The 16425-nt window shown below is 43.3% G+C and overlaps 1 protein-coding gene across 1 annotated transcript in view; it reads right to left on the bottom strand.

Annotated features, from left to right (window-relative positions):
• Positions 1 to 12695, bottom strand: part of lamc1 (laminin, gamma 1) — a 47168-nt gene extending 34473 nt beyond the window's left edge. Inside the window, 2 exon segments of the mRNA XM_028975785.1 lie at positions 11908 to 12127; positions 12129 to 12695. Of these exon segments, the coding sequence (XP_028831618.1) occupies positions 11908 to 12127; positions 12129 to 12278 (370 nt within the window). The 5' untranslated portion in view covers positions 12279 to 12695.
• Positions 12696 to 16425: the final 3730 nt, after the last annotated feature.

Genomic DNA, 16425 nt, shown 5'->3' with positions numbered 1-16425 from the left:
GTACTCATCTTTTACCAAAACATACCGGCACAAGCTACATATCACAGGCCTGTACTGTGGTAAGTGTACACCATCAGCATTTCCTGGCTTTACTTTGGCCAGTTGACATAATGGACTAAGTCCAATCCAACGTACTTCACAGCTCATATATCAAGGGCAAAAGGAACATTTGGCACGTTTCCTCAAGCATAACACAAGTTTATATAAGATCATTGTGAATTTCCGCTCTTAAAAGACCTGTTTGCTGAAGAAAGCTGTAGCAGCATGTGCTGGAAAGCTCATAAACCCAAGCCTAAATCCTGCTGTGCAATTAAGGATGCAATGGAGAGTCTTCAGGAAGTTCACTTCCACCTGTACTCATAATGACAAGGGCTTTACAACATTTCAACACTGTCACTTAGGTTCTGAAGGCCAAATTTAACACTAGGATTCTAGTGGAATTCCGGTGGAAAAATAATTTTTATTAAAAAAAAAATAAAAAAAACTAACTGGTTAGTGAAATCTGTTAGAGTTAGAGTTCTGTGGGGCACAACTCAAACTATTTGAAGAAACTAACATGTTCTTCATCAGAGCAAAGTGCTCTGCATGTTTACATTCACGGCATTCATCAGACGCCCTTATCCAGAGCGACTTACAATCAGTAGTTACAGGGACAGTCCCCCCGGAGACACTCAGGGTTAAGTGTCTTGCTCAGGGACACAATGGCAGTAAGTGGGGTTTGAACCTGTGAATCTGTGGTCTTCAGGTTCATAGGTGAGTCATTATTTCAAAATGTAATATATTGCATCTAAATTGTTCATTCACAAATGTCTTGAAATAACAGGATTTCTTAAAAACGCCAAATGGTTCGGTTTTGCTGGATTTTTCTTTAGTAAGCGCCAATTACACAAAATCCTACTCACACCCCATCTCTTTCAGACCCAGTGTTTACTGACTGGGTAAGAGAGACAGATCTTTTCATTGATAACAGCTTTGCATCCTTTGCACAGCTCTCTGTGAAGTTTAACCTTTCAAACACTCACCTTTTCAGGTATTTACAGATATGACACTTCCTCCGATCTAAGATAACTAATTTCCCGGATGAGCCAGACTCTTTACTTAGGCTACACCAGATTCATAAGGGTTTAATATCGATCATCTATGACACCCCTCTTCACAAGAAATAACAGCAGCTTAGGAGTAGGACATGAACCTTAATTGAGGACACTTGATCTTTCTGTGCCCTTCATTGTTACAGTTTAAGGTGCTGCATCGAACCCATTAGTTAAACTATCACATATTTATCTAGACATATCCTCATGCTGTGATAAATGTGGTATGAGGACGCCATCTCTTATACATATGTACTGCTCATGCTTACATATCATATTTTATAAGTATTAAATTTTGTTTTATATTTATCCATTAATACATTTATTTTCTTCTCTTTCATATTAAAGTTCTATTACTTACCACAATTTTTGGCTTGGGGTTAAGCCAAATAATAATGTATAACTGTTTACTGTTCAGTGCTTACATGTTTTGTCTCATTAATAAAAAAAATAAAATAAAAAAAAACTCCTAAGTCCCTGCATTGTAAGAGCCTTGTGAACAGCCTAAATCGCAACAAGAGGAGGGATAGATTTATTGGAAACACGGCAGGCTGTGTGTTTCCAGGCAGTTTCGTAGGGCTATGGTTATACCATTTAACTAGCCCAGTATACATGCATGGGAGAGAAGTCGATTGTACGCATGTCCGCTAAGACAGCAATTTGTTGAGCAATTATGTCAAAAGCTTAGCTGGCGGCAAATTGGCAAAATATGGAGCGGTGAATTGGCCAATTTTGCTATACTTTTTTTGCCATCGAGGTGCATGTTACACCGTCTGGTTAGTCTTATCTGAAAACAGATGCAGATGCCTCCAAGTCAAGGCCAGAACTGTGTTTTGGTTCAGTTGAACATATACATGTACGTATGTATATAATAATGTATTACAGGTAATATACAGAACGCTCCTTTGAAGAGGCAAGTAGGAAGAGGACCCCAGAATATAAAAAAAAAAGCTTTACTCCCCCTCTCTCACAGACTAATGGCCGGAGGCAGAAGGGGTTGAGAACACCAGCCTGGTGACAGAGTTTGACAGAGACGCCGCAGTCCTCGATTCAACAAGCTTTGGGAGCCCGCCACCCCAACCCTCCTCAACCTGTCACTGGCCTTTCAATTAGCTCCAAACAGAAGGAATGTTAAGTTTCAACTTCAAAGTAAACACTGATGAATGGACAGCAAACAGAGGCTGTGGTTAAGCTTTTTACACAGCCGTTAAAGAGTACAAATGCAGAGGAGTGAACCGTCTCCCCACAAAGAGCTTCGGCTGGCAGCTATACACGGCAACCGGAGAAAAAGGACAAACCGGGAAAAATTCAAACTTGCACATAACAGAGGTGATGAGGAAACCAACAAGAGAAGCAGTTAAGGGCAAACGAAAAAAAGTGAAGAGACCGTAGATGCGAGGGTGGGGGGAGAGATGGGGCGGCCAAACAAAAAGACTAATCCAGTCAGTGGATAACCCCTCCCCTGTGTAAAGAAAAGAAGACAAAGGGGTTTTGTGAGGTTGCAGAGCTTGGACAGGGTGGGCAGGAGATTGGAGTTGGGGGTGGAGGTGGGGAGTTGTAGAACTCAGATCTAAAGATAGGACCCTGACAGTCACACATACACACACAAACACACACACACACGAAGGCTTCTTTGATGGGACCCATTTCTACTGAAAATGCTTAAAAGACAGCTTATACAGCCCATCAAACACTGGTCAAAAAGTGATCAGAGTTTAAGAGGCAAGTTGGACGCTGAACACTGATGCGCCCTTGGGAGCGTGACTAGCTCATTTGTCACAAGACGTATACAGCTTTACAAAGTTCTTTTTTTTCTGGTTTTTAAGAGCTGTAATAACTAAACACACATTCGATCGACATCGAATAGTTAATGGAGGGGGAAAAAAGGCGAGAAATAGATCAGGCAATGTTTTATTCATTTAGAAATACTTTATATTAGGCTTTCATAAAATTAAGCGATTAGTTGCAGTAGTCAAAACTAATCAATTAGTTCTTATATTGGCATTTGGCTCTTGGAGCCCGATAGACGACAGAATCGGAATAGGGTGTTCCACGACTACAAACGGGTCAAAGCCTCATTTCAAGTGACATCCCCCTTCTGTGGAAAGACATTAATAAGTATATGTTCTCAATAGCAAAGCATAGCACAAAGTACAAATAAACCATTACACTCTAAAATACCAACCACACACTGATCCATTTAGTGACGGACCAGAAGAAATGAAGGCTGCTGCTCTTCGGATTACAGGAATGCACAGGTTGTTCTATAGAAAGCACATGTCCAAATCTGCTCAAATTACTTTGATCTGCAGTCAGGGAAAATGTATTTCTTAGGGAGCACCCAAACGTGGCCGAGCTTCACCTGCCCGACCGAACCATGAGCGATGTTAAGTGGTCGGCCTGCACAAAAACAGAAAGAATGTCACAACAAAGCGAAGAATTTGCTCATGAACCTCCACAGGAAGAGACCTTGTTTGGCCAGCGAAGACAAAGGATGTAACTGCGAGGAATCGGATTACATCCAGCGGCTCCCCAGGCCTGGAAAATCCAAGTGACCTGCTGTAAACTCAACAAAAACGATCAGACACGATACACATCCTGACCCAGCCAATGAATTATAAACAGACCCCACTGTGGGACTTGGGACTGGATAGAAGGCATGGACTTCCTTCCCCTGCTGCTTACAATCTTTACAATTCAAGCAGATTTGGACACAAGACAGATCTTGTGAAACCGAACTTTGCTCACAGACTTGGGTTTTACACAATGGCTCAAAAAGTTGATGTGCACCTTTCAAGCTTTTGCAAACCGCTAAACATAGTCGGTCACACCATATAGTGAAAGGTTTACTCAACAAATTTAAAAAAAAAATCATCTTATCCTGATTGCTGCTTTGTGTTATGTGTAGTGCAGGGACAAACCACTCAGACTAAAATTATGGCCTACAGACACACTGGGTTCTGGGCTAGACCAAACACCTAAAATAATTTGGTGTTTATAGACTTTAATGCCAAGGGCATGAGACACGGACAAGTTTAAAACCACCGGCCATGGTTCTGAACGCTCTAGCACCAGTCTTGGCCGTGTCGAAATTAGGATTAGCTGTCCAATATATTCTGCATTTCGAACAGTGCCGTGATGCGCTCATTTTAGACCCTGTCCACGGAGATTATGAATGACATTATTTTATTATGACTAGCACTCGCGCATGTGCAGTGGTTCGCACTCTGGACCTTGCCTTTAAGCTTTGGGGCAGTGGTTGGCCTAGCGGGTAAGGAAGCGGACCTGTAATCGGAAGGTTGCCGGTGGCTCAAATCCCACACTGCCACGGTGCCACTTGGATTCGAGCCACCGGCAACCTTCCGATTACAGGTCCGCTTCCTTACCCGCATGATTGACATGACTATTTCTTTGAGGCACACTCTTAAGTGTGTTTGTACACCCAGTGACGAATCAGCATCCATAGATTGTCGGGACATGTGCCAGTTCCCTGCTAATGCAAGGGAAGCAATGAAGCTCGCTGCACGGATGAACAATATCGGAATGAAAAAAACACGACGAGTGGACGTTTGGTTCTCCCCATTCCCTGTTGGAAAGGGTTATAGAGCGATGGGAACAGGGCAAGTTTGTTGTTTTAACTGCTTCGGCAAAGGAAGCCATCAAGTAGGGGGTTTATTTACTAGAAGATCCTCTGGTGAGGGGGGGTGGAGGCCAGAACGATGTTCGCTCTATTGAAAGGTCTGAAGGGAAAAGGCCCACGCTGCTATTTGAAGAGCATGATCTTTCCACAGAGAATCGTCTTTCGTTGACTAATGCGGAGCACATTTAGGCAGACAACTGCGTGTAAACCCTGTTGACAAAGTAAACATGGTGACTGAGGAACAATTCAAGCAGGCAATTCGGCATGTGAGCAGAGTTGCCTTTAAAGCATTTCATTCAATGAAAAAGGATTGTAATAATATAAACAAGCAAGGAAAGATGAAAAAAATCAGGGAATGGTTCGACAAACGTAAGCAACGTGTAACAGAATGATCAAATGGAAACTAACGTTCCAATGTTGATTAAATATTTTTATACTGTGAGTGATCAAGTGATGTGATTGGTTAGTTGTCACATGTGACACTCTGCAGCACAAGCACCCAGTGAAATGTGGCCTCTGCATTTAACCCATTACCTTGGTGAGCAGTGGGCAGCCATGACAGGCGACTGGGGAGCAGTGTGTGGGATTTGAACCGCCAACCTTCCGAATATGGGTCCGTTTTATTACCCGCCAGGGCACCACTGCAAACATTTCTAACCAATTAACTATACATTGGAACACACGATTTGACATGAACAATACTCTGTATTTAAATACATGATCAAATGGTCCTTAAAATGTAGATTGTACTTGATGGCTTTATCTCTCACCATTGCAAAAGTGCTTTAGTCATACGCTTGGGACAACTGCAGAAAGGTGACTTTCAAGGCTGAAAATCAAAGGTCATCGTTCACATCCCGCAGGCTGGGACGGTGAATGATGAATCCCAAATCCCAATCCCAAACAGGCAACACAAGGGACATTAATAGGACGTTTTAGCACATAGGAACGTATTAACGCTCACACATATTTCCCCATTGAGTGTAGTAGTGCTTTTACCTTTTCCTTAATTCTTGAGCAGGGATAAAGAGTTGGGAAACAATGTGGTATTCAGTGATCGGCACCACAAACTCAAACATTGCAGGGCGGGGGAGAAACTGGACTCAAAGTCAATGAATGTTTCTTTAGTCTACGTCCCACTGTTGTCTTAACACCAGGTAACAAGTTGTCCCTCAGTCACATGAGCTACTCGACCATGGCGTCCTCAGCAAACTGGCTGATAATGGTTAAAAACGTCAAGAGATAAGCCTGCTGTAAAGCAGCGGCCTGCGCAACACCCCTCATTCTCCTCCTCTTTTTAATACTAATGATGGCACGTGCTTGAATTTTCTGTGTAAAAAACTATCCACAATTCGTAGGGCGTGTAAACTTTTAAGAACCCTCTGTGTGAAATCTATGTTCTAAGTCCAGAAAGATTCAGTTTCCAGGAAGAGGAGCCGGGGAACCGGGGAAGAAAAAAAAAAATTCTTGACGCAATAAGCAGGTGTAGTCATCCATGCCCAAGGGAGAACCATATAACTTCAGGGTACATTTTTCATCTCACCAGCTCATAACTTACAAGACAAAGAGGTGAGAAGGAAAAATGAGACGCAGTGAGAATGCAGACAGTGTCCTGCTGTGAGGTAATCACATTTTTGGAGGGGGAGCTGAGTGTCGTGTGAAATGGGTGTTTGTGTGTGAAAACAGCTGTATTTGGACAATGACAGTTGGGGCACAGGACAGAAGGGATCCTTTACACTTCTCAACCTGGTGGCTTTGAAGTCTCTGTTTAGGGAAAAAAAAAAAAAATAAGTGAGAAGCTCTGACACCAAATACGCTTGTGAAGCAAGCGTGATGGAAAAAAATGGTAATCAGGGGAATCAGAATGTGAGGTCAACAAGCAAACCCACAAAATGTCCTTTAAAAACAGCTGAGGTTGGTGAAGGTCATTGGTCATCAATCTGACATCACTGCAGTGCAACTTTCCACAGCATGCAAGACTATATTCAGTTATAGTAGACTCCACCATAATCCTTGAGCACCACTTTATAAATTATTTGATGTCTGGTTTATTTGACTGTTTCTCAAAACATCTCAAAAGGCCAAATGAAATGATTTAAAAAGGGGGTCACCCCTGCACCTGAGTGGGAGTCTGAGCCTCTGTAAAGCCTCTCCCACAGAACTCCCCTGAGCTTCATGGCCTGCAGGTGAAAGGTGGGTCTGAAAGGGCAGCATGAGAAGCTTTACCACGGGGAGGGACAAACTCAAACAAGATAAGAGCTGCTAATTGAAGGCAAGGCAGGGGGAAAATGGCTCCTTCTAAGCCTCTGCGCATTCAAGAGGCTCCCAAAATAAGCGACTCCTGGATTTCCTGCCCCTCCTAGGAGCGTGTGAAAAGACCTGGAAACAAACTGTGAGGAAGCCTGCGAGGTCCATGTTACTGCCCTTCAGGCACGTGGTTCTTAATACATTAAGAACACTGATTTCAACCCAAAAAGCTTTATGAAGCTTACCATTGAGAATATGCCCAATGAGTACTGCTACACTTTCTTAATGTGATAACAGCATTCACAGTGCACACTGATTTAAAGACATGAAAGCTATCTATCTAGACTCTAGAGACTAAAAAAATAGATAATAAACTTGCCTATCCCAAGCATAAGACCAGGGACCACCATTGTAATTGCACAAAAAGGGATTCTTTAACCTAACTAGTGTAAAAATGTATGGGGATTCCACTTACAAGGGGGCGGATGTAGCAGTTTACGTTCGGTTATCAGTTACGGACTGGGCGCTGTATGTATGGATGCTGTATTTTCTGAAACTAGCACATGGACACATCGCCCCCCTACACCAAACAAGTAAGCAGAGCTCCGTGTGCCAACAAACACCCCGCTGGGACTTCTCTCTACAAGTGTTTGGTCACATTGGCAGGGATCAGCAGCTGACAAAGGCTTTATCACCAGGAGATGAGGGACAGAGTCTTGGAGTTGGCGCTCATTGGGTGGTCTGATTGACCATACAATTCCGAGTGTTGTAAACGGGCCAAAGCCACTTCCTCTTTCAATGAAAGACGGCCATTAAGGGTGCCCAACTTGCAGTGGAAAAAAAAAAATAGGAAAAAGAAATGCTAATTAACATTTTGCAATGTTGCTTCAGCTTTATTCTATCAGTGTCAGAATCAGTACAAAAACAAAATTACAAGTCTCAAAAACAGCTCTTTCCTATGTCAATCTGCAATCTTTCAACAAAAAAATCTCTCTCATATCTGTGGATGGTCAGTTCATTAGTTTGGCTTCATAATTTCAATCAATGCATAGGCCTAATAATTATCCCCTTAAAAAAAAAAGATATGTTTTTTTAAATTGCCAGCTTTGCTTTGCACTTTGTCATCTCTTGACATTGTCATCTCCAACCAGTATAATTCAGACCAGCTGGTTCCTCTACAAAAACGGACACAGACTTCGATAGCAGGGGGTGGGGGGGGTTATAAAAGCCTGGGAGACCCTTGGGCCTGCAAAACATTCTCTTCCTTGAAAACTTTCCCACACTGCCGAGCTGCATCTTCCCATCTCACATCCAGCGGCACACGAGGAGAGATGGACGGGAGGTTGGGGGGAGAGAGATTGCAGGGGAGACAGATGAGCGAACAGAGACAGACAGAAACGCAGATAGGAGCAGACAGGCTCAGGAGATAGGGGGAAATAAGTGGGGACAGCGAAAAGTGGAGGTGGGGGGGGGGGGGGGGTATATAACAAAATGAAAGACACTAAAAAGATGGGGGAAAACTAATTAATTAGACCATACGTCAGCCACCGGGGTGGTTCTTTGGTCAATCTGCCACTTTCCCAGCTCGGCAGACCAGTGTTCCACTGCCAATGAACTGTCTGAACCCCCAGAGGTCCTTGATTTGAGGGCTTATCACGCACCGTGTTACGCATTTGCCAGAGGACGTTCCAGGTGCAGATGTACAGCAGAAAAAGTGAGGCAGGCTTCAGGCAAATGTGGAGAACGTTCAAAACAAACTAAATCGAGGAAACATCAGGATTTCATATACAGATTTACTGTAGGCTTCTTATGAAATGCTTATGGTCAAGGTTCTAGGGGGAGGGGGTGGAATGCATGGTCTGTTAAACTTTACAACTTCAACCGAAACAGAAGTCAAATAACTTATATAGCTAAAACATTGTAAACATGCAAAAAGACCAGACTATATTTCACCACAGTTACAGTCCAGCAGCGCAACAAAAATGCTCTATCTGCTTTACACCTGTTATAAATATTACACAGTCTTTCATTAAAGTAAGGAGACCCAGTAAATGAGGCTTAAGAGCAACGTGAAGACTACAGACAACTGAATGCAAATGAAGCAAAAAGATAAAAGAGCCACTGGCGATACAGCCAATGAGAGCACAGAATACCATTGACTGGGGGGGGGAAACTTATTTTAAACCCCTGTTATAAACTACTGAAACACTTATTTCCAGAAAAATCCTAAAGCATGTCAAAATGCTTGACCAATAAAACAAGAGGGTGGTAGTAGCCTAGTGGGTAACATGAACCAGAAGTCCCAGGTTCAAATCCCACTTACTACCATTGTGTCCCTGAGCAAGACACTTAACCCTGAGTGTCTCCAGGGGGGGGGGCTGTCCCTGTAACTACTGTTTGTAAGTCACTCTGGATAAGGGCGTCTGATAAATGCTGTAAATGTAACTCGGTTGAGGGATATCTGGCACAGGCCTGTTTTTCTGAGACTGCTAACTAAACCTGTCTGATATTCACGTCACGTTAGTATGACCCATTAAAACGAAACAAGCGTCGGTTCTAGAGACACATCTGAGGCCCACAGCATTTAAAAAGCCTGAATTGGAAATGTACCCGACTCCAGACTGCAAGCACCATCTATAGTGTGAGCAACTGCACCCGTGTCAAGCTGGAACATGTTTGCTTCCTACCCAAACCCAGCCCACAGAGAGAGAACAGAGAGATAAAAAGCCATCAAAGGCTAAAGACGACAATAAAAGCTCATCACTTAAGCCGGCAAACTTCCACTACGTAGCCACCAACCAAACTGACCGGGGTCTAGAATTTGATTTTTTTTTTTTTTTTATCTGTCTCACACACACTACCCAAAGCACTGTAATTAAGACTTCTGTCTGCAATGACCTCACGTCCTCGAAATAAGGAAATAGTCCACTCCGCTTGATGACAATTCAACACCAGAGTACACAGCTAATTACAGGGCAACGTCACTTTGATTTAGCAGACTTGAAAGGAACCAGTCAGGCTTTCACATCAAATATTGATAAAATAAATAAATAAATAAAGTTTCCCCCCCACCATCTAAGGATGCTTAAGTACAAACTACTTCATAGTAGTTACACTTAAAGACCTAGCTAAATGTGAGCAAAACTCAAAACCCAGACAAAATAGTCCCTTCTGTGTGTGTTCGTATCAAGTCAACTGAGACAATCAGAGGGGAATATTAAACATGGAGGTCATTTAAATTTGGAACGCCTCTGGTCGGCTCTACATAAAGCTTCCACCCCCCTCACCAGCTCTGTTTTTCCCACTCGAGAACTCTAGCGTGCCGTTTCGCTTAGGGAGGCAGAAATGCAATGATTCGTGTAATGCAAACAATTTCATCACTGAACTCTGGCCTGCAGGGTGAGAAAAGCAGACGGGCAGACAAACAACGTCTCTCCGAACAGACCTGAACTCATCAGTACAAGGCCTTAAAGCTCTCACCGCAAAATGACAGCAGGCATGGTCTTGAAATGATTTAAGAAAACTTGTTTTTTTTTTTACCAGCTATCCGAACAGATGAATTACAACACCCTTCACCAGGTCCAAATGGATCTACGCATAGTCACATTTGGGGGAAGAATTTAGGCCTCGCTTGATATCACGTTTTTTCCCGGTTTAGTCCTCAGCCAACAGATCTTGATTGTCCTTTTCGTTTAGTCAAAGAGGGCCAGGCGAAGTTGTATTTGGATTATAAAAATATAAACGGGGCATGAACAGAATACACTCGCTCCCATGTCTCACACGTGCTGAAACTTTTACATTTGGCCATGAAGACCAGCCCACACAAAAACGTTAACATGAATTTAGATTCTTGTCTCAGTTGGTTAAGGCTCGGCGACATTTAAAATATCTTCAAACTAATGAAAAGTTGAATGAGTTAAGATTAACATTTCGTACATTACAATTCTGAAGTTTAGTCACTTTGACAGGAAACAATATTGTTTGGGGAATTAGAAAGACATCAAATGGGTGAAAACTCCGGTGCAGACGCCGTTCATGTTGTAGATGACTCTGGTAGGTGGCAACGTCGATGACGGAACACCCACATACACGCAAGAGGTTCCAGTGGACTTTTTGTGTTTGACAGACCCGAGTCTGTCACTTTAAAAGCTTCATTCGTCATTAGCCGACATGTTATTTTAGTACAGCTGGAAGCATGTGCACTAATAAAAGAAGCAATCAAAAATATGGCCAAATTCACACCAGCACAGTATCCATTTTCATTACTCGTTATTTTAAACTTTGTCAATGGCTGTTTCTTTTTGGAGCGTTTCTACCTTTCCGTCATTTTTGGAACGGCAGCGCGTACATCGTGCGGACCAGCAGCGGCAGCAGTTACGCACGCCGCGCACCTCGGTTCGTGAATCGCGCCGGAGCGCAGGCGAGGCGGCGGGACAGGTACGGTTACCTCGCCGGGCGACGGTGGGACAGGCCTGGCGCCATCTTGAAAGATGGGCAGGAGCGGGGGAAACCGCATGATGGAAAATATCGCGAGTCGAAATTGACTCGGGACAAAATCTAAAAATACACGGAAAAGGCCGACGGCGTGTTGGGCGGCCAAAGTTTATAAAAAAAAAAAAAAAAAAAAAAAAAAAAACGGGCTGTAAAAGTTTGTAGCCCGGGGCCACATAATCTACAGCTCACAAAAAGTATTTTAAAACCCAAATTACAAACACGCATATAAATATATAAATACATATATACATTTTAATAGTTTTTTTCCCATACACGGAGGCTCTTGTGTGCGCATGACTGATAATTTAGAGATTAAATCGACTGATTTTTTTTTTTTTTTTTTAAGGTTCGGTGTGGTGCGTAAAGCGTCTAAAATAACGTGAAGTAAGTCCTGCGGCAGAAAAAGGTTTTTTGCACGGCCGGAAAGGCGCTTACCCAGGTGAAGGGTCAGGTTGATGGAGTTCGGATACTGGATGCCCGCTAACATGGTCTGGCTTTGCCACCAGGTGGTATCCATTTGGTTGTTGTAGTCGGTGAGGTACACGGCGCTGTGGTGCTGCCGCCGGTCCCTGGCGTCGCAGAGGTGGCACGACTTGGTGACCCCGGTCACGCCGGTCTGGACGCAGTACTCTTCGGGCGGGGAGCCGCAAGTGTTTGGTCGCCACCACGGTCACGTTGAACGCGGCGTTGACGAACTCGGGCATGCAGCGCTGTGCGCGACCCAGGTCGTCCTCGCACTCGTCCATGGCACAATGGCTGCACGCAGTCCAGAACGTCAATAAGATAAAAACTCGAGCAGGGAGCATGGTGGACTCGCAAAACTTTCTCTAACTAAAAATATATTTATATATAAATATATATCGTTTACTTAAACGCAGCCTTCCCGAGTCTAGCGTGGAATAAAATCATGCGCGGGGGGGGAAAGTGGTACCGGGAGCCTTTAGACCTCTTCCCCTCACGGCCGCGTTCCCCTCGCCTTGTCTTTCGCGAACTTCCACGGTCTCACCGCTCCGTAACCACCGCCATGGGGAGGAGGGAGCCAAAAAAAAAAAAAAAAGTCGCCAAGGAAAAGCGCTAAGGCTACATCCGACTACACCCTGGCAGCCAGTGCGCAAGTCAAGGACCTAAAAAAAATGTTCTCCCAACATCTACTTCCGCCTGAGGGACGCTTTGATGGTCCGCCGACCCCGCTGTAGAAGGCAAGTCCGAATGGCTGCGGCAGACGAGACCAGCCGGACTGGGGGGCGTGGTCTTTGGGATGGGGGCGTGTCCGCACGTCCGCCGACCCCGCTGTAGAAGGCAAGTCATAATGGCTGCGGAAGCCGAGACCGGCCGGACTGGGGGCGTGGCCATGTGAGACACGGGCGTGGCATTTGGAGGTGGAGGCGTGTCCTCACGTCCCCGCTGTAGAAATCCAGTTTGAATGGCTTCGGCAGCCGAGACCAGCCGGACGGGGGCGTGGCCCTGTGAGATGAGGGCGTGTCCGCACATCCGTCGACTCCCGTGACCCGGCCAGTGGGCGTCAACATGCGCGCAGAACACACGTCCGCCTGCGTACAGAGGTTCACGCAGTGACGCTGACGTCACAACGTCAACCTTAGACGAAATAACGTTAAAAGAGAAAAAGACAGAAAAAAACAGAAGAAAAAAATCTTTCATATGATTCGATTCACCCTAATTATAGATATAAACCCCCTTGATTTATTTAAGCTTCTATATGCACTGTTATGCGATACTCTAACCCTTTTACGCTGATTTAGGCTGTGGTAGGAGCCTAGTGGGTAACAAACTCACTTACTACCATTGTGTCCCTGAGCAAGACACTTAACCCTAAGTTGCTCCGGGGGGGACTGTCCCTGTAACTACTGATTATAAGTTGCTCTGGATAAGGGCGTCTGATAAATGCTGCAAATGATTTACTGTTAGCGTGTTGGCTTTGTTCTTTTTTTAGTTGTCGAATGTCAAATATTATTTAAAAATACAAATGGTTTTTGAATGCTTAAAAGCAATTTTATTTTGAATTATGCATCTGCCTAACCGTTCCCATCAGTAAAGGTAAAACATTTACTATCAGTTCACCCCAAGATCATACTATCCTGTGAAAATAAAAAAAATTGGTGGCAGTCCACTCTTACTCATTCACATCACCATTGTGCATTTTAATGCAAATGTTCCCATTTGTACATGAGGCAACAAAAACAGAAACGTCAAAGCCCTGTGCAGTAAGGTCAAAGGGCAAAGTTAAAAATACTCCATGGTGTCTCTTAAAGAGGAAACCCAAAATAGCTGGCTGGAGGTTGACTGTTAATGGCCTTCCATATCTTGAGTTACACCATGACACTTATAGAAATGAGTCTTACGAGTGATCCTCGGTTTCTGTCTCAAAAGTTGAAATGTGAAAAGTGAAGGATCACACGTTCACACGTCTTACATTTAAAAAAAAAAAAAGAAAAAAGCTGGCTACATGTAAAGCATCTTTATCTTCACTTGGACATCACAGTCTGTGCAATCAATCCCATTCTGATTAGTTTACTATTTTACAAATGACTTCCAGGAGCTTGGCTTTTTTTTAATATGCTGCTATATGCATAACTATATAAGAACATCGAAGTCCACTTGCTTGTGTAATCAAACCTCACATTTCCTTACATCATTTTCTGTATTTCAGCATGATGCCCGCCCTCAATGACCTCATTCTTTATTACCAGCACATCAATCAATCCTTCCCTCCCAGCAAATCTCAAGGGAGCCAGTGTTTTATTTTTATTTGCTGTTGTCAGAAAAGAGAGCAGAGGCTTGTTAGCACTATCTGTCAGACAGTCTTTTACACCTCTCCATCTCAGGCGGCAGACTAGCACAGCAGTTCAGGCTCGGGCTTGTCTGAAGCGTGCATTGTCTCAGCCGCCCCAGGAGGCAGAGAACATTCATCAGCGATTGTTTTGTAGGGGAATTTAGTTACTTAAGGATGTTGGTGGCATGAGCGCAGCAATCATCAGAATTTACCCGGAGGTCAGGAAGACTTTGTTCTTTTCATACAGATGGAGGCCTATTCATTAATTATGGGCCTGCAAGACCCATAGACTCACCACAAGATGAAATGCTAAATGTTGCTTAAATTCAACAACAATATACAATATAGCCAAAATCTTATATAAAGAAAAATACAAAGATTGCAGAAATAGAATAGAATGCATTTTATTGTCACTATACACAATTACAATGAGATCAAAAGCAGCTCCTTCAGTGCAGACATGCACTGCAGAAAAAAGCACAAGAAATTACAGCACTATATACATATGGAAGTAGTTTTATACACAGTGTGATATATAGTGAGGATTGCACATTATTGCACATTGGATTATATTTGCACGTTGTTTCAAGAGTAGTTCACGGTAATGATGAACATGTACAGTCCATAGTGGATGTTGGACAGCGAGAATAATGATATGTATTGCACAGCACACAGATATTTCACAGTAAATGCCAATGAATTATTAATACTGCACAGCTGGAGGATAGAAGGAATCCCGAGGTTATGGGAGTTAGACTGTGTAGTCAGCGCATGTGTGAGTTTAGGGTGGTTATGGCTTTTGGGAGCAAACTGTTCTTGAGTCTGTTTGTCCTTGTTTCAATGCACCTGTAGGGCAACAGATCAAAGCCAGGGTGGGAGCTGTCCTTGAAAAACTTGAATAGAAAGCAATAAGATTTTGCAACTCAAAGTGGCTCCAGGTATGTAGTTGAACTACTTCAGTACCTCCGTAGACCCCTAAAGCTACTTTGGATTAAGTGCTTTCTTGTGAATGAAGTTAGTGTTGTAATAAATGATATGGGTTATGGCGCCATCTAATGGCCTTTACAGAATGTTGTTTAACCTAAACAGTGCAGCTATTATATACAGAAGAGGCCAAGAGTTTGGACACAACTTCTCATTCAATGTGTGATTTCTTTATTTCCATGACCATTTGGTAGATTCTCACCGAAAACTATGAATGAACACATGTGGAGTTATGTACTTAACAAAGAAAGGTGAAATAACTGAAAACATGTTTTCTATTCTAGTTTCTTCAAAATAGCCACCCTTTGCTCTGATTACTGCTTTGGCATTCTCTCAATGAGCTTCAACAGTCTTAAAGGAGTTCTCAGAGGTGTTTAGCACTTGTTGACCCCTTTGGCTTCACTCTGCGGTCCAGCTCACCCCAAACCATCTGGATTGGTTTCAGGTCCGGTGACTGTGGACGCCAGGTCTCCACTTTTTGTTAAGTACATAACTCCACATGTGTTCATTCATAGTTTTGATGCCTTCAGTGAGAATCTACCAACGTAAATGGTCATGAAAATAAAGAAAACACATTGCATGAGAAGGTGTGTCCAAACTTAGGCCTGTACTGTATGAAGAACAAATATTTGTTCAATATAGTAATATAATACCATAGTTCTCTTTTTTCCACTGTTGATTTTAAGTCCAGCAATTACAGTATGTTTCCAAACTTTGGCATAAACATTTTGTACTAAAACCCCACTAGTCACACATGGTTTAGGGGTCTTTGGTGGTTTTGCCGCCACTCTTATTCAGCGACAGTTTTGTGGCCATGAGGTCACCATGAAGACCTTACATGTCTTGCATAGCTTTCAACTGGTGCAGCAAGACATTTGACAGAACCATGCTGGTGGGCTGAAGACTGATGCCTCTGGACAGCTGAAGGCTCATGTGCAAGGTGAGCAGAATTTGTGCCGGCCGGGACTGTACTCATTAAGATTTTCTCTTTTTTTCTGAGACATTTTGTGATAAATAAATGAAACCATAACAATAACTTCTTAAATGTTTGATAATCATACAAAAATGGTTCCATAAGTATATATAAAGTAATACCTTGTTGATGCGCATTTTGATTTGATTGCATCAGTCTTTTGGAGTGGAGTGGCCAGGGGTGAATATAGTTAGTGTGGGGGGGA

This window comes from Denticeps clupeoides, chromosome 4 (assembly GCF_900700375.1).
Source record: "Denticeps clupeoides chromosome 4, fDenClu1.1, whole genome shotgun sequence".
Lineage (NCBI taxonomy): Eukaryota > Metazoa > Chordata > Actinopteri > Clupeiformes > Denticipitidae > Denticeps > Denticeps clupeoides.
The sequence above is the reverse complement of the archived record's forward strand: the minus strand, read 5'-3'. Positions and strand labels throughout refer to the sequence as shown.